Source organism: Varroa destructor, unplaced genomic scaffold (assembly GCF_002443255.2).
Source record: "Varroa destructor unplaced genomic scaffold, Vdes_3.0 BEIS01000003.1, whole genome shotgun sequence".
NCBI lineage: Eukaryota > Metazoa > Arthropoda > Arachnida > Mesostigmata > Varroidae > Varroa > Varroa destructor.
Genome location: NW_019211456.1, coordinates 55,760,044 through 55,786,437, shown reverse-complemented (window position 1 = coordinate 55,786,437; position 26,394 = coordinate 55,760,044). Strand labels below are relative to the sequence as shown.

The 26,394-nt window shown below is 38.3% G+C and overlaps 1 protein-coding gene and 1 long non-coding RNA gene across 33 annotated transcripts in view; one reads left to right on the top strand and one right to left on the bottom strand.

Moving 5' to 3' along the window:
- LOC111247364 (uncharacterized) overlaps positions 1 to 26,394 on the top strand; it is a 126,347-nt gene that overhangs the window by 56,057 nt on the left and 43,896 nt on the right. For 4 of the 32 annotated variants that reach the window (XM_086985767.1, XM_086985768.1, XM_086985766.1 and 1 more), the window contains exons 2-3: positions 4,760 to 4,838; positions 8,798 to 9,034. The exons of 19 other annotated variants lie outside the window; for them this stretch is intronic. In XM_086985767.1, the coding sequence (XP_086841893.1) occupies positions 4,834 to 4,838; positions 8,798 to 9,034 (242 nt within the window). In that variant the 5' untranslated portion in view covers positions 4,760 to 4,833. Of the gene's footprint in view, positions 1 to 4,759; positions 4,839 to 8,797; positions 9,035 to 13,641; positions 13,896 to 26,394 lie in introns of those variants that run through there. 9 more of the 32 variants (XM_086985801.1, XM_086985782.1, XM_086985794.1 and 6 more) reach the window with 4 other exon arrangements.
- Positions 622 to 26,394, bottom strand: LOC147757161 (uncharacterized). The gene is made up of 3 exons (XR_015325400.1): positions 26,272 to 26,394; positions 6,612 to 6,772; positions 622 to 754 (listed from the first exon to the last, which is right to left on the bottom strand). It is a non-coding gene; the product is annotated as an uncharacterized LOC147757161 (long non-coding RNA).

The window sequence follows — 26,394 nt, the reverse complement described above, 5'->3', positions numbered from 1 at the left end:
TACCATCTGCAATTTGCCCATTTGGTGGAATTTAATTTGACGTTGGATAAACGCTGAGTGAGAATACCATTTAGTCCAAGTTAAAGCTGAGTGCAGCGCCCTAAACCACCACGTAAATGCTCCAACTTCTTGTGGATATACTGTAAATATGTGCTTATTGTCCTGGCTTTATTACCTGGCCATGAAGTGAAAACTGACGTCAGTTGACGATATTCGACATGATATGGATTATTTTGAAACATAGTTTTTTTTACGGTTTACCTGCCTTTCGCATTATCGTGTTAAGACAAACCCGACAGAACTAGAGGAAGAGTTGGGTTTCCTATGATTCTTCAGTTCGAAATCTAAAATGAGCGTCTTCTGGTAGGCCAAGAGGCCTCTATGGCGGAGCTGTACGTATAATATAAGAGAGTCCCCGTCGCGACTTTATCGAGGTGAACTCGCGCATGACATTTCTTCTAGACATGACGGTAGTGGCTGGCGGCATATTCACAATATCTCACCTTGGAGTGCTTAGTCTGTTTTTCGACGGCGGGCCCCCTGAAATAAATGTTCTCAATGGCATATTTCCTGCACATTTCCGACTTATCTACCAGATAATTTTTTTAGAATTTCAGAGTGACAAATAGCTTCGCGAACCCAAGAGTTTGTTATGCCAATGTTTGTTTTGAAGCAGGATGTATATGGAGGTCGCGGACAGATTCAACGCACAGCATTGCCTGTATGGACCTTCTCTAGCTTGAGCATCGAATTCCTGGAAAATGGAGAAAGGAATGTCATTGCGAATTTTAAATAACAATAAATCTCTCTGGAATTATATGCACTCTTCACGTGATAGACGAACAGTAAATATAACAACTTCAGATAAGGAAAGAACACGAAGCAGAGTATAGATTAAATGTATACCTACATTACGAACTTGATTAAGGTAGGCTCGCTTTGAAAATTTAACGGGATTTCCATAATCAGAGCATAATTAATTTAGAGACGAAAACGGCGTTCCGGGAAATGTTAAAGAAACAATGATATACAATAATTGTTAGAATGCAATTAGAATATAGGCTTATATGTGTACATACGTCACATGCTATGTCACGGATCATAAAGAGGACCTCAGTTTACTACATAATATTGAGGAACAGAGATTACGAGTCACGTATAATTATAGAGAGTTCTATAGCCCGCATCTAACGTGTAGTATGCTTCATCATAAGCCATTATAAAAATTCATCGAAAAAATCTAGAGAGGAATTAGGGTGCTGACAGAAGCTTACCTGGGTTGCAATGAAAATGCACTTAATCTGAATTTCAGTGATCTAGGAAAGGCTCACATCGGTCTGAACATCACTCAAGCCTACTTTAAGATTTTCTTACTTAATAACTTAACTTTTATAGTTTACAATAGTTTACATACAGTTGTAACTGTTTAATTCTAGTATGACTTTCCGGTATTTTCAAAAGATTAGTAGCGTCATCATGTTTTATGGGAATATATTTATTAAGATGATTGCGTATGAAGTGATGATGATTATCTTCATATGCAACGACTTTAGTTTCGAAATTCGACTACGCTTTAAAAACTGCACGAAAATGAGATACACTTATGTAATTGTTGTGAGCCACACATTCACAGAGGATCTGTATGGAGCTTGCCGGCAGTTCGTGCATTACAAACTAAAAATAATAGTAGGTAACATAAGCTGAACAACAACGCATTGCACGATACGATGGCTATAATAATGACGTATTTCTTGAAACATTATAAGTGCAAGTTACGCAAGAATTAAAAGCAATAAAGGAAAAACCTTGCTGTGAGGCGTATATGGTAAGTTAGAAGAACAACCAGCGTTCGATAGCCGAATGAGACATTTTGGTGGAGGGATCAGGAAGCTGGAAAAAATTTTCCGACCCTCGTTAACAATCCGTGGAAGGTTGACGAGGATAGAGACCACATTTAATTGATTGGGTTACTTAATTCCCAAATCTAGGTCTTATGTAAAATATCTAGTAGAGGGGGTAAATTCCTATCTTGGTTGAGCGTTAACACGTGACGATCAAGGATCGAATGCATTATATAGAGAAATACCGTTATTGTATGCGTAACTTAACTTGGTGTAGGAGATGGATTTGAGAAAACGCAAATTAGGACCTGTTAAAGGCTCGAAATATATCTGTGTCACCTGCCCGATACCTACATATGGAGCATGTATAAAGCTCTAGGTGATGATTTCTCTACGAAAACGCAATTCGCTATTGAAAAGCAACTGGTGCTCCTAATATTTCCTTCAATATAAATTACGATATAGTGAACTTTTCGTATTTTTTTCGTAGGCATAGTCCTTTTAGTCTCAATCAAACTGTGCTATATTATAGTCTATGAATTTCTCCTATGTGGATGGTAAGTTATTCACTCAGCTCCTTTCGAACTGCGGCCTACGACTATAGGTCCTGCATTTTTGACATCGCTCGCAGTACATGGTCATGCACGTGCGTAGGCGGTCTTATAGGTACTTCCATTCAGTTTAGAATTTTTTTCAAATCTTTTTGAAACGAATGGCTCACATTCCTACTGGTAAATGCTCCGACAAAGTTCATATGGCAAGCTGTTTCGGCCCCTCTGGGTCCAAAAGAAACCTTGTACTTATCAGCCACTGGAATTTCCCCGTTTTCCATGGCCCATAGCAGCCTGCGTGCTAAAACTCCGAGTGACAGTATCTAAAATACGTACGAGTGCATCTCGAAATGTCGGATCATTATAAAATCAGTTTATTATTCTATATGAGATAACGTTTGTCGCATACGATACGGGTACGTAAGAGTTTAGTAGATGACATTCGTCACCAATAACAATTTCAAAATGCTTAAGAGTTTAATATACTACCGAGATTTGTCTAAATAAGGTGTGATGAACAAGTTAGCAATATTGCACTACAATGACATTCTAATGCGTTTTACGCTGTAAGCAGTCGGTCTAGCAAGAATCAACTATGGCTTTTACCACATCAGCTAAAGAATATTAGCCTATATTTTCGAAGCCCATACCTATGGCAGAACAAAAAAATTAATGTATACATATCTGTAGTATCTCAATTTACGCATCCGCCTCACACCTTGCCTTTATCATAGGGTTTCCGATCCTGTATATACATACAGCTTCAGTGAAACAATAATCTCCTCGAGATGTTGGGTCCCGCTTTGAAAGATCTGGTCATAGATGGCAGACCCCCGACGCTATCCAATCCGCTAACCTCTTGGTGAATATACGGCGCAACCCGCTTTTGATTAGATATAAGCCATAGAACCTTTATACATGTAGCTTATTGGTGTTTATTTGTATCGGACAGCTACAGTAGAAAGTTGATGTTTTTGTTTTTATTCTTTATATATTAACTTCTGTAGCTAGCTGCTTCACGCACCCTATTGATTACGAGAGCATTTCCAAAACACTAAATAGGCAAATGGGCTTCTGTTTTCCGAACCAGCTCTGTTTTAGAATTCAGTATATCGTACAGTATACGACACAGACAATGTATTCTCTGTTCTATTTCTATCAAAATCCTACTTCATATTTAAAGAGATAGTCTTACAGCTTAAGGAAGTGAAGAAATGTTGGATGCAAATGCAACTTTAAAAACTGTTTTATTAATACCATCAAGTTGTCATGATTTTTGAAGGGCCTGTTCGTATATCATCTGGTACAGTTCAGGTTCTATTTTACGGTTCCTAATCTGAGCCTGTGCGAGCCTCTGCCTTCGGTTAGCGATGTACATCGTTAGTTTACGAATGTACTGCAAAATCTAATTGGCGGAAAAAACACTGAACGTAATTTGGACGCTTATTCTTTTATCAAAATAAATTAACTCGTCGGAAACTCAACGTATTCTCTTGGTTTTTAGGCCACCGATGTGCTATCTAGGCATTGATCGAAAAGGCCGGGGATTTATGAAATCCTAAACTACCTATGGAAATTCACTAGAACCTTAGAGCGAGACAAAATCCTGCATCACTTTGTCTGAAATCATTTAGTGATATTCGACAAGCAAAAACTGATTTCAACAAAAACGAAATACTAACAGGTCAATAAAATGCAATGGGCATTACATTCACATCATAGAACGTGCATATAAAACATCTTTTACAAAAACACTTTCGTCAATTTAGTATTATCCATGATGATAACTGACATGTTGAAATAGTGATTGAATCAAAACACATATAGAATTCTCTACAGTCCTCGAGTTGTGTCAAATGAGATAGATAAGAAAATACTTTCTTATCGCCAACGCCACGTTAACTATCGCTGGTTACCGCTGCTGCGAAAATGATGCGAAAAATAGGATTGGAATGCACTACTATAATTATAAGACGTTGACAATAATAAAAAACTGATTCAATCATTTTTTCACTATTTACATTTTGATATTACTGCTGAAAATAGCTTTTTGAATGTGTGAGTTGAATTAAAGATTACGGTGTATTGGATTTCTGCATTGAAGAATCTCACAAAATATTCAGGTCGTTTGAAGCTTCGTGTATTGAGCCAATATAAAAGAGAAAATTGCAGCAGAAGAAATCGCCCGGATTATCTCAAACCGGGAAACTAGGGAAATTTGTCCTTACAGTCGTTTTTTGGATCGTAAAATTTACATGGGATTACCTATCCGACTCTTTTTAGAATTTCTAGGGCCTCGATGTACGTTTACGTAGCAAGCAGCTAAAGTGAGATTCGAAGCTAATAAGAAAAATTGTTTGGTTGTAGGTGAGCAGTTTTAATGTGATCCTGAACTTCTATACGAAAAAGTGACGAACAACTACTAAGAGTCGGATGTTGAGATGAGGTATTTGTGTGTTGCATCCACTATTGTATATTATCATACCTCATTACTACATTGTAATGATGTCATAGTGGTCTCTTATATTTAGAGACTTACTTTTTAGCGTGCTAGGCTGGGTAAAGCCCCCGTAATAGCTGAGACACACTCAGTTTCATGCTGGAAGCCAGCCGTCTCGTGGTATGCCTAATGGCGATACCGGATTATAAAACTCGAAATACAGAAGCTAGCTAAGGTCTTCGGACCTGACTAAGGAAACTAACGAGAGTATCTTTAAATTAAGGCTATGACAAGTCATATAAAATGAAGGATTTTTCCTTGTGAGGATGAAACTTTTTTATGTACCTGAGGAAAGTGTTGCATACCCTCTCATGCGTCAAGCATATAAAGGAAACGATATCCGATATTTGGTAACTTATTTGGAAATACATCTGCGATAGGACCGCGCTGTTGTCTGCGGCAAGCATACTTATCAAAAGCATACAGCTTTCTAATATCGTCCTTTACGCGTGTCCCATTTTGCATTCGGCTTTGTACGATTTATAGTGAACCCTAAATTCTTTCATTTATTTAACCTAATCTACCAAAGATTGTAGCTTAATTACGTCCATGGCTAAATCTATGTCTCGCTTTATCTTAGTTCGCCATTTGGGTCACATCTACTTTTCAGTCTATACAATAATTCATTTCTTCTTCTTGCTATTGTAATTATAGAGAGCAGCATTAGCCGTTCTTTCTTCTTTATCGTTATAAAGGCGTATCTTTGTGCCGTCCCGTTGATACACATTACATATGCTGGATTGACGACATTAATAGAGATGTTTTTTATAATTCTGATGTTGTTGGCATCGATGTTATGTACACGAATACGAACAACAACAACAACAACAACGACATCATCATCATCATCATCATCATCAACAACAGATTTGTCTCTGTTGTTATTGATGTTGCTGTTGCGGCTAGCATGGAGCATTTTTGTGCATTCAGAGTTAGCTGTCTTCGTTGAATCTTGTTATATGGCATAGTAAAGCACGGAAGAGACACAAAGCTCAAATCTGCAGAAGAAATGATCCCTGCTTGTCGTTTCTGCCAAGTAGTCATTTTTTATCTCAAAATAATTTTCACCATGTATGCAACACGTCGGCACTGTTGTCCTATGTGATGCTCTGCTTTATCTTGTATGTGTTCACGCTTGCGATAATAATATATTCCCATAAGAAAAAAATGTCAGGTGGATCTGTATTTTCTAAGGACGCAAATTCTGCATAGCGAAACCGCTACACGGTAATACGCGATATAACGGCACTAGTTAGCCCTCTAGAATTTTAGTTTTCTATATGGAACGCTAGCAATAAATAAATAAATGTTTATAACAACAACAAAAGACTGACCTATAATCAAGCTATTAACATTGTCGCCAAGCTACGCTTTCTATAGCCTTAACGATTTCAGGCGCATCACTCTAGAGTTAAGTTTTCCGTGAGCGAGATTCACATTGACAGTGGTACAGTTCGATACGCCGGATAAAAGGATTGAAAAAAGTCAAACTTTTTTAAAGGTAGACTATCGCATCACATGACTAGTGCTTTAAGCAGCAAAATAATAATGATAACGAAATTTATATGAATCAGCTCTAAACAACATGTGACGGTTCTAGAAAATTCAGGCAACCGCGGTACATGATATGTATAGACAAAGGAATCTAATAATATAACTCACAAGATAAATTCAATTCTTTAACGCTTACGATTGAAATGATGAATAATTGATGCTCACCTCCACCCAACGTGGACATTTCACCTCAGGCAAATGCTTTGCGCATTTTAGTTGGGTCGTGTTCTGCCACAGCCACTGTTATCGCCAATAATTATAACCAAACGCAGAAAAAGCTGGAAAAGAATCGCGCTGGTCGTCGTCGTCTCCTTGATCCTTCATTCCTACAACGTAATCAGACAGATTAACAGAGAGTATAAAATGTATTATACTTTTGCGCAGTGAACAAATAAAGAACCACAAGGAGTTGATCGATTTCAGGTAGATTCGAATGGGAAAATTGCTAAGACCTGTAGTTGGTGAAGTTGACGATGGGAAAGCAGCAGTAGTTTTTTAGGCTACAGCATAAGAGTAAATGTAAACTTAGTAATCGCTGAGACGGGTATTGTGGGGTTGTGTGGATACTCGATTCGTTTTGCGCCGCCGAGGTACCAGGTAGACCCCTTGATTTTGATACGCACGTTGTCCTATCACGAGTTGACTTCTCCCCAATGTTTCTATCAAATTAGTCTCTACGGTGAGTTCCAGCCCATGCTCCTCCATCTGTACGCTTATTTGAGACAGAGCCTGTTGCGCCCTTTCTTTCAGCGTGTCATTGTCGTTTAGTGGTGACTAGCAAAGGTATGTCGTTGCTTACATAATGGATTGGATTTTTTTGGTCTTGTCGAGAATGAAGACGTCGTTGTACGTCATATTCTAGAATAGGAGTCTGAAGACAGATACTATGGCAGTCATCGCGAGTGTCGTGTCCCCGTGCAAGAGTGCTCTAGCGGTGAGATAGAGGCGAACACTCGTGGGGGTACAAAGAGATTCCTTTTGCGCCCATGTTGTTAATGATGTCCTACTACTCTAGTGATAGTACAAACGTAATGCCTTTGACTCCAGTTAGTCAAGGCATTACGTTTGTCTAGCAGAATCACTGCGCATAACTGCCTTGACCACTGGTTTCCATTCCGCTGCCATTCCACTTTTTGGCCATTCCCGTGTTTCAGCGCTCTAGCAATTTGAATTGTGTGTCCAACCCTTTCTTCCCTAGTTCAGCTGCAAGTATCCTGTTTATGAGAGTTTCTGCAGCCTTCTCTAACGTACCAAGCAAAGACCATGATTTTTTAATGAGAATCAGGGTCGCTTTTTTCATTCAGGCTGTACCGTCTTTTTTTGCCATATAATGTATGCCGAGCCCTCAGGGATTTAGGGTTTCTTTCCAACATTAGGATTTTTACTGTTTTGGCTGAAATTCGATTGGGTCCTGGGGCCTTGCGTTTCGGAAGTCTTTTTATTACCTCGCTTATCTCCTTTGACGTGGCTTCCAAGATGTTCTGAACCTAGCTGCTCACCGTTAAACGTGTCGAGCCTGGGTAGTTTGCAAGCAATGTTTTCAACTTTTTACAGCATTTCTGTTGGGAGCTGTGGCTGTAGCTTTTCTCAATGTGTCATGACCGTTTTGTAACACTTGGCCCACATATCTTTTTCCGCCTTTTCATAGACTTTCTTCTATTCCTTGTTTTAGGTACTGCGGGTTGTCATTCTAAAATCTTTTTTCGTCCTTTAAGGAGTTTCTTAGATCTCTCAGGTACCAGTCTCTTTTTCCTATACCCTTGTATACAAACCGTGTATCTTGTTGTTGGTTTTTCTGAGATTTGTAATTGGGTCACATCAGTAATACTTAGAGTGCCTGTTTGCTATTGCTTTTTGACTAGCTGTAATCGTCTCGCAAGCATCTCTCAAGACATCTACTATTTTCTTCCGTTGGATGCCACCCCCGTATCTAACATCCATTGCCCCTACTTGTATCTCAGCTCGGAACTGGTCTAAAACTATTCTGTCTGTTGGTAAATGGCTCGTAGCATGTTACTGTGCTCGTTCTTCTATTTGCCGTATTCGAAAGGGCGCATTTGACCACTTAGCAAGCCATCTTTAACTACTTTTCAGCTTCTCATTTTTCTTTCGCGTTTCTCTTCTTGGACACACGATCGATGGCACATGTTTCCCTTACTCGCCCATGAAGCGAGATAAGAAGAAGACAGTCAGACCCAATTGCTCTAGCTACTCTTTGACGTCTCGTCCTTTTGTGTTCATATGCTATTTCCCTACTTGGTTACGCGCGTTGACGTCTCCTCCCGCTAGAATGTTTTTGTTTCAGCTTTCACATATAATAAGCTGCCTACTAAATTTTTACATGGTTGCAGAATCGCCCGAATGATTAGCCCGTCATCCAGCGACTACCACCCATCCCTTTTTCCGTCTTTGGGATTTTGCGGGTCTGCCTGGTTCTACGCATCCCCTCCGTTGCCAGTGACGCAGCCGTTGGCTCTATTGCAAGTGGACGATCTTTCGTTTGGTTTTCTAATGAGCAGGACTGCCGCCGCCGCCTCCCCGTCACCACTATTGTCTCCTCTACGTTGTGGCCCTGGAACCTTCTCAAGGTGACCTGTCTGGCTTTCAGGGCTCTGGGAGTCGTAGGTGTTGAGCGGCTTTTTTCGTCTGGTCCATATAGTTTTTGCCGCCCCCCATCTCTTTTTGTTTTGTTATATGGCCAAAAGCATCCGGCTGATTGTTCGCCGACAGTGCTCAGGCAGGAGTTCCTTCTTGCCACTTCGTCTGTTTTCCTTATTGACCAGTCTGTATTTCCGGCTCTTGGTACCTTGAATGGCTTGAATTTGGTTCTTACGGTATCTTTGCTCATGAACATAATGGCTATACTTCAGGTACTCCATGCCGAGTGCACAGGTATGCCACCTTTCAGCAGTCCGCAGTTGAAGTAGCGTGGCGTTTATGTGTTTCTCTTGAGCTTGTGCTCAATAACCCCGCATCCGGGATATTGCATTTGTTCTGTTTTTTTTTTCTTTTAACGGTCTGTCTCAAAATGCCCTACCTTCGGGCACTTAAAGCAGTAAGTAGACCTTCTTGCTTAGAAGGTGTGAAAGTCAACCGATCTTTATCCTTCTGCGAGCTAACAGAGGCTCTCCTTCTGCTTCTTTGTCAAGATCGTTGTTCCCCATTTTACTGGCCACTCTTGCTTGGACCTTTCGTCCATTACTGCTTTCGAAGAAGTTAGTTTTAGCCCCTTTCTAAAGAATTGTTTGATCGTTCCTTCCTTGATATCTTTGTTGCTTTTCTCTGGTTCTCCTTGTAGATGACCTTTATATTTCTGTCGTGTAGGTGTGCTAAATTTCTTATCATTGGCTCTTTACTGCATCGGGTTCATTTTCTGACGAAGAATACTTGACCATTCTGCCTGAGCTTTCTCTTTCGTCAATTTTGACTCCTACTGATCCCGTCTGGCTCTTTATCTCTTTAATACATGAGGGCACATTTCAGTGTTCTTCCCCGGCTTTCGACTCCCCATGCACGTTTCGCTTATTTTTTTTTTTTGTTATTTTTATGAGTATTCTTATGTTTGCGTTGAGTTCTGTGTTTTCCGCAATTTTCCCTGTCCATTATGATTGTCTTGTTCCTTTTCATTTAGGTGAGGTTTTCTGTTTTTGATGCTCAGATCTAGGCCGTCGTGGTGGCACTTCAGAATACCGATCCCTGTGGCTGTATCTTTCCCAAAGTGATGACGGCTTGAAGATCAACCGTTTTATGATGTCGGTATCTCTTGACGTTATTGTCTTGGATCAGCATTGCTCTTATCTCCCCGTCCTCCATTATATTGCTTTCAAACAGCAACGCTTTTGAGGCCAGCCATCCTTGAGCTACGCTATCATTTGCTCTTTACAAATGTAAACTCCATGGGATCTTCCGGGCCCTTTGCATAGTTTTTTTTTTTAGTAAGCAGCTTGAGAACGAGGGTGCTTGTTATGCATGTATCCTTTCGTTGAGAGGTAGTGTATAATTTACGCGGTGCACTCTCATGTAGGTAAGCAAGTGTTTATGATAGTAATAAATAAATAAATGCTTTAAGTTTCACATTGCCACCTGTCTCTAAGTTTACTAGGCGAGCACCTTGTTAATAAATTTACCATAATGCACAGGTTTTCTCGACTTCGAGATAATACGCGGAGGGTCATGTCATATCACACTACCTATAAAACACAAAACGTACGCGGCAATACTTTGGGAAGTCTGGTAGTTTGTCCAAATATCACGTCAAATGTTACGAGTACCTTCTTTGATGGAAAAGTTCATTTACAGTTCATTTTCAGACAACAGATCAGAGATAATTCTTGATGACGTGTCTAATTGCTCAATTTAGTAGAAACAGGATATAAATTTGTATTATTTATACATTTGTAACTCTTTTATTCTATACAGATTTAGCAGACAAGGTACAAATAAAAAAATAAGTATTTTTAAGAAAAATTTAAAGATAAACTAAAATTATAATTGTCAAGTTTACGCTTAGTTCTTTATTATTATCTTCATGTGTTAGCACCATCAGTATAGTCATTAAGTTGTTTGGACTTCGTGTTTCTTAGAGAGAACTTATTGTTATTTGATTGAATTAAAGTTGTTTTACTTGTTGCCTAATTATGTTTATTATCTATTACAAATAATTAACATCAGATAAACTTAAAGCCTCTAGGGCCATTTTAAACCTTTTATCCTGTAATTTCTCTATATTCTTATCAAGCGTTCCATTTTATTAGAAAAAAGAGGCTTGCAGTCAGTTTATTTCACTTGTTGCAATTGCCGCGTAGAGATTGGTCGCGGAATGGCGATTGTCTATGAAAAATTTAATAAAAACCATTTTAAGCAAATTTAATTGTCTATAACAACAAAGAGGAAAATATCATCTTTTCAATGAAAACGTACTTCAACGAAGCTATTATTTAGATAAAATGCAGGCATGTGGCATATTTATGTTTTGAACACGGAAGAGTGAGTCGATAAAGGGAAAGTTTTGCTCTTTCGTAGTCCAAATCTATTGAAAATATACATTTGCCCAAAGGCTTCTACAAGATACGTGGAGAGACCCTTATATTATTAACTTGTCACGTCTGTAGAGACACGTTAACTTGTTAGAAAAGCTCTAGATAATGAAGACTATTGATCGTTTTCCTTGTCTAAATTGTTTATTGTTCTAAATGATTGTCAAAGCATGTCTTATTTTATATATATATATATATCAATCAATCAATCAATTGCAAACGTGACATTAAAAGGGATTCAGTTAGTTAACACAAATGTTTTATTCAAAAGTAGTATTCCATTTCATATTAAAGGTCGAATATAGTTACTAAAAATCAAACTTTTCATATCATTTTGTTTGAGAGAATGGTGTATCAAGTCTAGATATTCAATATATTTTTAGCGTGTTAGATACAACGTGACTAACGATTTAACTTCGTTATTAGACCCATGTATGGACAAAAATATATGCGTTAGTGTATCTTTTTCACCAGCAGCAGCAGCAGCATGCGAGGTAAGTACGTACACGTTAATACACAAAAAAGCCCCATACGATTTTGTTTTGCCTTAAATGGAACGTATCCATTAGAGGGAAAAAGTATTTTTTTTCAACTTTTCAACCGAACCTGTACATTTTAAGATTAAAATAAGAGCATGTACCAAATTGCTAGTCTCTGTCTACCTTTTTCAGGTTGTAGTCAAATAGTCGCATATGTTAGCAGCCTGCTTCGTAAACTGTAGCAACATCTGTGACAATATATGCCGTGGTGATAATAATGATATGAAGTATATGAAGTATAATATAGTAACCATCGAAAGTCGAAGTTTTCATAGAATTTTAATACTATCATTGAATGAGACAGTAATTCAAATTATGTTAATTTTATTTTATAATTACGACTAGTTTGCAGGAAAATATTTACGTCCGTATGTGGATTAATTTAAAAATCCAGTGGTCAAAAAAGTAAAATTAGTCCTATGTGAGGTGTTACCTAAAATTGATGTGTTGTCATGATGGACCGCTGCTTTCGAAGGGCAGCCATAACCGATGATCGAGGACGTTGGGAATATTTCACAAATATACACAAGTATAGGGATGAATACATTTCTAGTTTGAACAAAAAATTAGCTTGATTGTGCTATATGTACGCTCAGATTTAGTTTCAAAAATTGATCGAAATGTAGCCAATTCGCGTCAAATGTTATAACAGAACATCGGCGGCCTTTAGTGTTACTTTCTTTGTACGCTCGACTGGAAATCAAGCCAAGCTTCAATGTATAACACTAAAAGTCCATCTCACTGAAGATAAGTAACAATTTTTTCGCAAAAATTTTGATAATCTTCTGTATTCACTTCCTGTATTCAACGTTTCTAAGAGATTGATTAGTCTCCCAATATGAGGAAAACATTTATAGACAGCTGCCCCAGACATTTGCAGAGAAAAAATAATTTACTTTTATATTACCTTGTGATTACGATTTTAACTACTAACATAACTAAAAGTCCTCCCTAACTATCTTTTCTATGATGACTTCCTACAGTCATAACTGCTCCCGTCCCTGTTAATTCGTTCCATTCAAGTTAACCCTTCTTCTTTAGAAATCAAACTCCTCTTAAAGGTTCTAAGATAAATTGAATACTCCTGCCACTGGTGCCGACATCTACGCTTATGCTATGACAAGTATCGCTAGAGTACGTCGTTGGCGGAAATGTCTGCCCCGAGTCAATGATCTTCTCGATACGATGCGTACGTTGTGTTGTATAATACATAAGATGAACGTTAATAATATCCTTCAAAAAATATTCAATTAGACGAAATATTCTGTTTATTTGAACGCTTACATATACAATACCGTTTCAGTTCAATACCTACACAAAGTTCAAAGAAAGCACTTGTTTTTATAGGCTCTCTAGTTTGTGAGTACCTGTTAATTTCAAGAGATTTAATTAAGATTACCTAATCCTTGTTTGATACTGTAGAATAAGGTGAGTCAGCATTTTATAATTATCTAAAACGTAGCCTGTTTTGGTACTAAAAAAGAGAAATTACTAGACGGGCCCCGCGGATTTCGTTCCGTGCATGCTTTACGAGGCAGCGTCATTTGCTGATTTTGTCCGAAGCTTATTTTGCTACTAAATACATTTTATCTGGGTGAAGGTTAATTACGTTTATGGTAAAAGTAACTACCAACTATTCCTTGATAATAGCTAAAACCTAAAAATACAGTGTTTTATGCAATACACTTTGTGTGTTTATTAAGCACACACGTTCATGCAACATCATTCTTACAGTGCTGATATATTAGTTAGACGATATTGATGGTCGCCGTGGAATTTGACATCGTTCTCTAACATGCAGAAGTGGAAAAGAAGTTGCTGCTGTCGGTTTACGGCCAACCAAATAAACTTCTTCTCTCTCTGAGGTTAAAAAGGTACTTACATAAGTGTTCGGCTCTACCTTCTGTATAATTTTCCTAGCATGAATAAAAACAGTGCATTTATAAGAGTCTTTTTGAGTTCGATACATATAGGCCTAACGGCGATACCGGACGTAAAACTTGAAACACAGAGAGAGGACCAACATGGCCCACTGCATATTTTTCTAGCAACGGAACGTTGCTTTAAAATCTGAGTGCTATCAAACTTTCACAAAGGTGCACACGAGTTACAGATTCGGTGACATTCATATTACTGAGTCTTTCCCTTTGAGTAAATTTTAACAGATCGGGCTACGTATTACAGCTAAGTATCTCTTCGTATTTTATCCTACTTTCTGCCGTAATTTCGCCTGCCTCAAAGTTACATTCTCGAGAGAGAATTGAAAGCAAATTACTTTGCATAAAAGCGATTCTATTGAATTATAGTACATAAGCATCCTGGGAACTATATCGGCCAAAATAAAGTCTGGTTATGTGGGACATTGCACATCGGGCTTACGTCCGCCCACCGGATGTCGTAGAGATTGATTCTGCAGAGAAATTGAAAGAAACATGTAGCCCTAGGGTACAACTCAACTTGATGGGAATCTGTATATGCCAACATCTTATATTTTCATTGGACCACATGTTGTTGTTGTCAATAGCGTATCATTTGTTATTACTTTAAAAAAAATTATCAACCCAGGACAAAACAATATTGCCAACCTGTGCAACACATTAATGATCCTCACGATCGTGTATCAGAATTTACCCTGAATAATTATTGGTAAAGGGATTATGAACGACCATGATGGTCACACAAGCTTTAGTGCCGTCAAGTCGCCTTTAAAGAACGGTGTACGTACTTCTGTTATTTTATCGCTATAGAAATGAGGAAATCATTTCTCGAATAGAATCGAACTCTTAAGTGTGTTCGGCTTTGCACCGCGCAGCAGAATTTCGTATGGACCTATGTTGGACAAATCATAATTTTTAATCTGCCCAAGTTGGCAGTAAATGATTATATATATATATATATATATATATATATATATATATATATACATATAGCTTCGTCTGATGAACATACGTGTACCAACAATATTTATATAGTAAACTAAAATTTTCTGCATTTTGTGGTTGGTCCATTCAGGACACATAATAAAAAAATATTGAAATGAGTTTTTTTTTCTCACGTAAGAGCGGCGGTTTTAAGTCTTAAGCGAAGTTTGGCCCATATAGTCCCACTCTTAACTAAAATATAAAATAAGCATTGTATGAAACTATGTGCGATAGAATAACAACTTCGTTGACTATAAGAGTTAAAAAAAAACTCTGTATTCCATCTATATGTGATCGCACATGTGGCAACATTTCAAAAGATTAATACAATTTTAGTCGACCCATTAACCCAAATTATAAAACATCAGGTGGTATTTCATTATTGTGGATCGACTTATCAACTCATTAGCCAGATATATTGCTTATATGCTCCATGTGCGCAATACTTTTAGATACTATCGAACGTCTACTCGTAAATAAGCTTTTTGTGCAAGTCGAATCTTTTGATGCAAGGTTTACGAAAATCATATTTAAAACTACTACAGTTTAATTAATAATTTAATTCAATTTAATTAATTAGTAATAGTGATACAATACAGATGTAATATTAGGTAATCCGGAACTATTTAAGGAAATTATCCACTACTAACAACATTTTCTAAAAAGCTACGTGTTTAGATCTTTGGATATCTATGACCCTAAGCTCATAAAGTGTCATGTGAAGATATTTCTCAGTGTCAGAAACCAGCATTCAGAGACTAACGTTCTAGAAAATAAGTGAAAACATTGGGCGAAAGATTTCCAGTGAGGCAGCTGTTTATTGTTTTGCCAACGGAGATTCAAGTGTTGAAGATCACAGCATTTACTGGCAAATAAAGCAACTAACACATGCCGCCAGCGCAGACGAAACGTAGACCGGTATGTGGTGCCTATCAAAGAGCTATGAAACGAGAAACTAGCGTTGAATGGGAAAGAAGCGATTTCGGAGGCATTGTCTCGAGGTGGCTATTAGGGACATTTGTTACTAAGAGACATTCCTTGACAAGCCTTATGAAGGGCCTTGTGGCTGCTGTGGCTCGGGATACAACACATAGCATGGATATGACGCGCGGGACGCTTCAGTCACAACCCAATCGAGCGATGATTTCAGCCTATTCATTGTCTATAAATTCATGTGATTTTGATTGCTCCTTACGTCAAATCAGCCATGGCTAATGAAAGTAAGCATGGAAACGCGAATTATGAGGACAAGCGCAGCGCTAGCTTTAACACGTAGCGACAATACCACGTAGGACACACCAAAATATCATTGTTCACCCTTACGTAGTTCGTCGGGCCGCTAAATGAACTCATTAGTTGAATTGAACATTTAAGCTACACCTAACTTCGAAGGTGTCTGTATATAATCGGTTCTAAGACTGTCTAAGACTGTTTAGGGTGCTCGGTAGTTCATCTCGCCGAGAAAAGACTGGGCTGTCAACAAGTGAAAAACGTATCCATTTGATGTAATCAACTTGAACATTGAACGTTTCGGCAACGTTTTTGCTGTCAAGGTGCTTTAACTGCGGACTACCTGTTAACGTAATCGTTCTTCAGTGTGGCTTGTCTAGTTTTACTAAGGAACCATAGCTCATAATCTTATAGTGGTCTAAATATACTATAGTAATTAGCTTTGCAAATTACCAGAGCTAAATACTCCTGTCTCTGTAACACCATAAAGAGCTCTATTTTCTAGACTAGACCTTTTTGGGTTTGTTTTGGGACCCTGCTTAGGGTCCATTACGCTCTTATTTTAATGAAATCTGTCCAGTGCTATTCCTACGATGTCTACTTTATGCCAGAATTAGCTGTGTGATTCTACTGAAAAATCTGTTTGAGTCGATTGCATAAAACCCGAAATGCAGGAGGTCTATATTAGAATTCAAAACGAAAATAGTTACACTGTACATGAAAAATTACTCCGCTAAGTTGGATGAAAAATATAACGAAAACACGTCGCATTATGTCAGTGCATCTATAATGGTCCGACAACAATATTCTACTCATTAGAAATATTACTGCAGGAAAGGTCTATTAGGTATTATGGTCTCTAGGGGTAGCCAAAAGGACTTGTGTCTCTGATTCGTCGTGAATTGCCGGAACATGTTTATTTTGACACTTTGTAAGAAATGTAACATTTAGAAAGACGCATTGGGATCTTATTTAACGTTTCGCTGCATATTTGTCGATCGATACCCATGATGATAGCAAACGTGCACTTGAGATTCAACGGTAAAATTAGTACCTCCCGTCTGCCTAAAATTTTACCAACTTTACGTTTGTCGATATATAAATTTCGTACGCTTAGCTCTGTACATTTTTGTCACATAGTTGTAAATAATTTGCTTCGACGCGAACAACATGCGCTTTTACGCACGGTTGTTGTTTGAAAGAGCCAATACTTGATTCTTTGAGGAAATTCCAATCGACCTCCTCGAGCGATTCGGTCGACCTGACACAGCTGTACCTGATTTTTTTCGTTGCAGCAAATACCTTGCGTGATTTCTGTGGATATTATTTTTATTAAAATCGCTTTCCGTTTTAAACAAAAACCGATTTGAAAAATAATTGACTGAAGGGAGCTTGGTATGTTTTTCAGTTATCAATTAATTTATTCGCAGGTTCATGCTCACACAGTATTGAATAGGATTGCGATGGTGAAACTCAGCAGCAGAAAGGCTCGTGAATAAATTCCATTTTTCCGTGTTACTATGTAGACAATGTGGAAAAAACTCCAGAAGAATAAAAGAAAGTTCCGCGAAATAAATTCATGTTAAGGAAGATATCGCGCTGGGCTGTCTCTAGCGGATATACGGAATATGCATTATAGTTAAGGCGTAGTCATACCGTAATAAGTAATCTACTTAATTTAAACAGCTCTGGTTATGGTGTATTAACTAAAGGAAAAGTGACGTACAAGTACCCTCTAGCTTCTTGAAATTATTAAGTTCAGTATTTATACACAAGATTTTTTTCTTTTTAATGAAGTCTTGTCTTTTACATATAAAGCATGAAAGCTGATATGTGTTCTCTAAAAAAAATCAAATACGAACGGCTGATTCGACAATCTAGCAAAATTAAGTTTTGGTAACAGTTCGGCTGTTGCTGGGCGTTCCAGTAGAACGGAGCAATTTTTTCGGAGAACTTCACACATAATAAGGCTATTGTAAAGCTGTTTACAATGTTTCTCTATTTTTCAAATAAAAAAGTCATCATGTAGCAGCGAGATACATTCACCAGCATGTATATACTGCGTACAATGCGGGTATCATACAGGAGTATAACCTCTCTTGGTCCAAGAGGTTCGTTTGAATAAATTAATTAGAGTAAGGCCCTAACACTAGTTTGACGGTGAGCAACCGAAAAACTAGATTAACAGAGTTTATTAAATAAAATGTAAACTTATTTGGATCCTTTTATCCTTTTCGAATTTCCACAGACGCAAAAATTATTTGGCTTACAATGGAGTCGGTAAAAAAGTGTCAGATTCCTCAGATATCTGTTGTGATACCTCCAATCGGTTGAACAGTATTTTCTGACAAGCTGACCCTTGCACTGTTGGCTTATGAAAAAGTTCAAAGCGTCCATCTGCGCAGCGATCGGCTGCGATATTTACCATTTCCGTGTGCGTCATTAGCAGGTGGTTAGGCAAACGAAACCTGGAGATGTTACGGGCTGGGTTGAGACGTCGAGGCCGATGCATACCTTTCGGAAAGGACTCATAAGAAAGAGGGATAAATTTAAAAAAATTATGGAGAAAGGGGCGTGTCGAGGGTGAAGGTGGGCGCGAGAGCTAAAGGAGGTAGCCGAAGCGATAGAATGCCTTCCATTCGCACACTATAGATCACTTCGCACTATTTTTTATTTTCGTCCTCTTCTAAATCTTTATATACAGTCGCATAAATTAGCTCGTTACTCGCGTTGTTGATCTTCATGGACGTGTTTGGTTTCTTCGGATCAACTGTAAAGCCTATGCAACTTAAAGTATCTGTAAAATCATTAAGTGATCACTTATCCGTTGTGTGTATCTGTCATCTCCAAGAACCTTTCGAGCATGTTGTGCCATTGCGTATATTTGTTTACGAAATTTCTGTCGACTATTTCCTATAGTTAAGTAAGTCTTTGCGCTTTGTGTTTGCGCGAGTATATAAGCTGCGAGGCTTTATTACGTAATGTACCATATGTAAGTACCCTCATATTTCCATATTTTGCGCATCGGCCTTTTCTATGCGTTGTGCAAGGCATATTTTTGAGTAAACTGTTCCTGAAGATTTTGATTATTAACGACGCGTACTTCAACCGCATTTTCAATCAGTCAGTAATTTTTCTTTAGTGCAAAAACAGCCAAGCTATACATGTGGCTTACTTCCAGGATGTACAATTACGTAAACACTCGGCTGTCAAGTTTCCACTCGTTGCTTGCAAGTCAATAACTGCACTTATTAATAAAAGGAAGTTGGTTATAGTAAAAATTAGACTAAAAGTAGCCACTATAAAGTAGACTTACGCTCCTTTATAGTGGCTGAATAATAACGTCTATATTTTTTATGCAGAGGGCATAAAATCTTCCAGCGCGGTTTATTTGCTATCAATATTCGTTACTATTGAGAGCTCTGAAATCATTCATTGTTATAGTAATGATAAGTAAAATGAAACGAAGTACCTATGAATAGTCCTAAAATTTATGGTGGACTCTGCTTGTCGATGCATGTCAAATCGTCTCAGGCGCTCCAAAAAAAATGCTGAAAAGTACTTCATTCATTATTCTAGGTGCCTAGGCTTGGCTTGACAAAAAAAGCTAATGAAAATGATACACGTAGAACATTTGGTCCATGTAGCGTATTGTAAACGCAATATTCTGCGGGTGGTTCAGATATTTCTTCTATCGACACTTGAAACACAATACGATAGCCCTTAACAGTTGTTAGCTCAGCGAAGGGTAAATTCCCATTACTTTTTTTTTCATAATTGCTGTGGGACTTAAGCAAGTTGCCCTTTTAACTCGCTGTGTTTATACAACAAACTTCTCGCTGCAACGTAAACCTAATGTTACGGTAAGCCCCGAGAGATAGATGTGTTCCAATAGGAAAAACACACACGTTTAACAAATCTTTCTCAATGCTTTTGCTGAGGCCAATACAGCACAGAAATACACTAAAACATATGTACTGTATACAGAAAAGAAGTGATAGTTGAACAGCAAGGTCTTTTGGGCAATTTCGCAAATGGTAATCTAGATCCAGCAGACTACCCAATTTCGTTTCACGACAGGCATATTTAGACAAAAACGGTCGCCAGTCAAGCTGACAGTTATGCATTAAAATAAAGTATAATAAAATCACCGTTTTTTTTTCACCATATTCATTTAATATGAATCATTTAAAACTTGATTTTTCGGTTACCCACGTCCTGAAAATGCGAACAATAAACCAAATCAATATATATTATCACCGGTCAATATTTTACCCGGCACGGAGCAATATCCTCTTATGGTTAAGTATCCTTCTAAAGTCTGTTAAACTACGATGAGAATTTTAATGTAATTCAGTTCCCAGGTTATTTATTCAGAAACATTTAGTTCACGAAGTCGAGTTGTCCGGTTTTATGACATCCCTAGGCTCCACACCCCCAAAAATGGCAAAAACCGCCCTGTAAGAGCTCGCTCGTCCTATTACATAGATGAACCTTCAACCAACAGATGACAATTTTTTCTGCTCGAGCCGAAAAAGCGGTGAAGCTTTTCTTGCGAGCCCGAGACTTTGCAACCAAATTGAACAACTTCTTTGACATAAAGAATTGTCGAATTTCATTGAACCGATTTAATCATTTGGCCGAGAGATGAGAAAAAACGTAAGAGGCTACATGACGAATTCATATAAACAAAATATTTTTGCTGAAAACCCGTTTTATACATGGAATGGTCAATGGATGTAGTAATGTATTACATCGTGCATAGAGACCTTCGTGACGCAGTTTATATGGACATGGATTTAACTGAATAATGTATAGAAATTAAGCTATGCACTGACTACTTGCAAATATTTTCGCTGTTTTTAACAGCTACTAGTGTCAATTATTAGAGTTATTATATCCTCTAGATAGTGCAGCGATTCAAAAAAATCGGTAAAGGCTCTGCGCCTAAATAAGTGTCAACAATAAGCCCTCAGGTGAATTCATAGAACGGTGATATTTATGGACATATGCTGTTCGCATTGGAGTTTCTAAACAAGGCCGAAAGGCGAGTATTGTATTGAACTAACGCATAAAATATTATATCCATAGTAGTTTGCTTCATAAATGCTTATCATCATTATGACATAAGCGGCACACTGCAATTCATACTTTCATCATGATAAATCTTGATGGAGACGATTTAGCTTGAAGTCGGGCCCGACAATTTTCTGGGACTACAGTCAGTTAAAAGACCGAAATATGGTCTCCACAGTCGCATCTATTATAATTCAAGAAAAGTGTTTCAAATGCTATTAGTTCTGTCCACGAAGCCCTATTCATTCGACATTCATCCGATATCAGTGTTGATCTCATGTCTTTTGAAACTTTTGACAAAGGACGGCCAACTATCGTAAAATGAACCCAAAGCTCTTTAAGCACATTCGATCAGATGCTGAGAACGTTTATTATCTCGTAGGTCTAGGCGCTCTCATTAATACTTAAGACGATCGGCTTTCAAAGATCACCTGTAAAGTAAGCAAACATGATATAGCTTAAATCCACTATCAGTTGATCAGCTCACAGCTAAATGAACGGTCACAGAAGAATACGACATGTCGCCACGAAACGGCATGGTGCTAACTTGATTGCCCTCTAAATCCAGAAGCAAGTGATAATGTAGGCTCGAAAACGGCTGCATACAGGTAGAAGGTTCTTTTCGTGCTGGAAGAAGCTATCAGCCGTCTGAAGCCGTGAATGCTGAACGGCAGCACCTAGCGCACAGCTTGAAACATTAAGTAAATATGAATTCAGTAAACGAGAGAATATAAAACTTGTGAAATTAGTTTCCTCTTTTTCGACTGTCTGGGGAAAATAAATTGAATTTTGAATTAAGGTGCCCTTGCTTCCATATAGTATATGGAATTTCTGTAGCAAAAATATCTCGATTGAACTGTTAAAGATCTACCAGTCTAGCGTTCTAGGGATCTTCTGCTGAACTACGATTATCTTATAGAATGGTTTGTTTCGATCACACCGGCTGAACTCTAAAGCAGTATTTTGACACGTTCTGACTTAAAGATATTAAAAGTAACTCAATTATTTTGATACACTTTCGTATTGGATAACATTCGGTTTGAAACTCACAGGATATCTGATGTCAGAGAGAAATACGTTTTCTCTACAAATTTCTTAGACAATCGATGTGTTGTCATTCGTTGTAGTGCTCGGTTTTAACGCAGGAGAATAATCATTTTGATCCATCTTGCTTCGATACTATAAATCATTTAGATAAGTTCAGTGACATATGATGCTACGACACTAAATATTTTTAAACGCGATCAAGGGGCTGTGAGATTGACTTTATGGACGAAAATGTCGCTGGACCACGAGGCTGAGGGTGGTTGGCGTGCCGACAGCAAGCTAGCTTTTACGTATTGTCTTAAAAATCCCATTTGTCTCTCAAAGCGACAGTGAAGCAAACTTAACCGTCGATGAATAGATAGGTAAGGTTGCTCAGTTTCATTCCTATGATCGATGTAGTGGGCCCGTCTGTCAACTCGTCCCGGTTTAAAAACCTACTAGAAAACACAGAAGCGTTATTGACAAGAAGGCTAGGTACTCGACGATGACGATTACGATCACTACAACTACTCATACTGTGCATAAGACAAGCACTGGTCGAGCAAACAGGGCTAAAGCCAGCCGCCGTACGTGCGTAATGCAATACTTTTCCTGCCTTCTTTCTACTTCCCTCGCGGAACTGCACTAAAATGCACGGCAAACATTCTCTATATGTCAATAGAGAAGGTACGTTAAGACTTCAAATAACGTCTTGTCTCTCCCTTCGTAAGAAAATATGCCACAGGTCAATTTTAGCCCGCGTGCAATAATTTAATAACAGCACGGTTTATACTTTATAAAGATCACCCCACAAAAGTGAAAAAGAGATTATTCCCTACACTTAGCGCTACGTCCGCCCAAGGTACAAGGACTTACTTACTAGTATAGAGAGAGAAACGTAGGATGGGAACAATGTCGTACTATTGTTGTCTTGATCCACCAACTAGGAACGTCACAAAAGTGTGTAAATACGCAAGTAAGCAGAAATAAGAAAGTTTAGAACGAAAAAGGCATCATTTCTCTATTGTCACACGAGAAACATATCATAATAAACAGAATGGTAGGTAGCATCGCTAAAAGCATTTACTAGTGGCAATCCAGTCAACAGCACATGCGTGTATAGGTTCCTCTTGTTCGTAACACAGCAAATACATTATCGTCATTTTTTCTGAATGGTGTTATACTTACACATATGCCGTAAGAACTTACGTCTCGACAGTCACAATAACCAAAATGATCATTTCAACATCCATAGGATGAATATTCAACGCAATTGTGATGTTTGATTATCGCTGCTCAGCTTTCATGTAACACACTTCTATTATGCCTCTATTTCCATTTGCGTCGGAAGGAGGCTATGTTAGGTACAGCGAAACTGGCAAAGTGACGTACGTCTGGCACAGTGGGATTGTTAGGAAAGTACTTGATGTTTCTTTGTATAGCTTTGCTGCCGTTTATTATATATATATAAAGGCGAGCTAATCCGCCTAACAACCAATGCGGATCTGTGCCTCTCGACGGGCGGAGAATGGCAGAGACTTATCGGAACGTATTTCGTGGGCATTGCTAAGGTATGGCATGACACCACAAAAATAGACGGAATTACATTAGTGAAAGAAGACACACAAAAGCCAGTACTAAACGAAGCGCTATCCCTTCGAACCTATCAAAGGATATAGTTGCAATAGTGCAAAGCTCACGTCAACAGGGTTATAAAATTTAATTAATCATCCCTCTACACGTCAGTAAGGGGGAAAGGTAGGTTTTCAGGAAGAAAGCAGTTAGACTTGCAGCTAAAAACACAAATTTATGGTTTTCATTTTGGTAACATTCAGTGCTGTAGTAGGGCTCGTATTATACATCTGTTTTGCACCTGTTCGAATTCGGCTATGTCTGACACCACGTATCTATCTGCACAGTGAACATGACGACTCGAAGTGGGCAACGGAATTGCTCATGTGGCAAAGTACGAGGGCTAGTGAATTGGCAAAGCATCAAAATGAAACAGCTAATATTCAGTGAACTAGTTTACTTAAAAACGACTAGGCTTGAATGATACACCGAGAAAAATTTATAGTCGAAAACACGGCGACTTAACTTATCATTAGGCCACTTACAAACTTGGCAAAGAAACGAAAGACGTCTTTCATGCAAAGGATATTCACGATGTCAACAAGGTTCGAAGGGCTCACATGGAGGTTGCGTGGCTTCCACAAAATCCCGTAGCAAAGGCACTCAGCCCAAAAATTCGACATGAGGCGCTCTAAACCAAAAATCTGCTAAAGACCGAAAAATATTTTTCAAATTAACAGTATTAAAGATAGGTTTATTAATGTATAGTAAATACTGCCTTTTCTACTTGCAGAAATGTACGCATGCACGTGTTTTAGAAATACACGCGTACATTTCTGATCTCGTTTGTGTTTGAAAAGTGCATTTTAACTCGTTCTTAGGCGATGGCAAATATTTTGTCTTGATTTTTGTTAAAGGACTACTACAGAATGGTTTAAAAAGCCATTGAAGTTTCTAATTATAATGGCGTGCTTTAGTCACACAAACTAAGACTTATAGTGCGCGCAATGTCAGCAAAGCCGATTCCCACGATAGACACAAAACTACTTCGGCGCCTAACACGCTTAAAAGGGGTAGATTATACGTACCTATCCTCTAATAATGTATACGTGTAGATAACTCATTACCATCGATAATAGTTTCAATATTTTCGATTTGATCGAATAGAATAGAGTTTGTTATTTACTGAACTCACTTCCGCAATAATGGGAAACCTAAAGAGTATTTATTGATACGAAACAAATCATTATAAAAACAAGAAAAGTCCGTTATCTAATACGAGCCGACCAGCTTCGGATTTAGAGCAAGTTTGTACAAGTTTGCAGCTATTCCAAAATTCGAAAATTTTAAAGCCAAATGCACTCGCCTCGGAAATCGCGCAAGAAGTACGTGCAGCACGGTGTCGCAAAGTTCAAGAACGTTTTAATAGGAAAGCGGCGTCAATTTGTAAATGAACGGAATACTAGTAACTCGATAAAAGTGGATTTGGGAAGGTATCTGCACAGACCATGCAAGGCTCCCGGTTAACTTCATACAGGTGGAGAAACATTTCGTTTGAGTTTATATTGAAGCCTTCGAAGCCGTATCTCGTTAGGATGCATGCATTCTGATCATAGGTTGCTGCTGCGAGAACAATTGGGACAAAATAATGGACTAATTACAAGTATGTAGCGATATGACTATAGCATTCCGATATGAGAAAGCATTATTACAATGGGAACAACGGGATTCTTGGGCAAAAGGCAACCGTAACAGAACTATAGAGAATATGTCGGTCGCCAATCACGAGCAATTTTTGTAGTTAGTTGATGTGTCAACAGGTACAAACCTCGTTAAGATTCGATCAAGCTGATAAAACAGCCGTTGCAAGGCAGCTGCAGGGGGACTGTTGGAACACATCTAAGAAGGGGTAGTTGGAATGGAAGGAAAAATAGATCGAGCAGGATGCTTGCAACAAAAAAACGGTTGGCGCTCCATCCAAAATATAATCTTCGTAAAGTAGGATGTGACGTATACGAAGCAGAGTCGTTACGTTAATTGGCATACCGATCGTGGGGCAAAATCTGCGGGTCAATTAGATATATTACGAAAAGTCCAATATTATACAAATAATATGTCCTTTATGACATACGAACCGTGAGCAAGATTCCATATTATTCGCCAAGGCTTTTTGGCGTGTTTTACTGGTATATGATACCACATCTTCCAACGTAGACGTAGGTAGCTGTATTATAGTTCGCATTAAACTTAGTATGCGTGTTTTCTTTGGCTTTAAGATAATGACCTATTTATACTGTTAGAATCCTTTATTTTGAATGCATTCATTAATTAAGCTTAAAATTTACCCAGCCATTCTATTTAGTCTACCCCAGCTCTAGCGGTTTAGATAGCATTATTCCGTTAGCAATGCGTTTTTATATCTTACCGACGGAGACGATAATTACGAAGAGCTATCGCCCGTTCCAGAATCCTTGCCAAATCTTCGGAGAGGTTGTCCTCAATTTACGAGGCAACCAACAACGAACCCGTGTTACTCCTTGTAATTTTG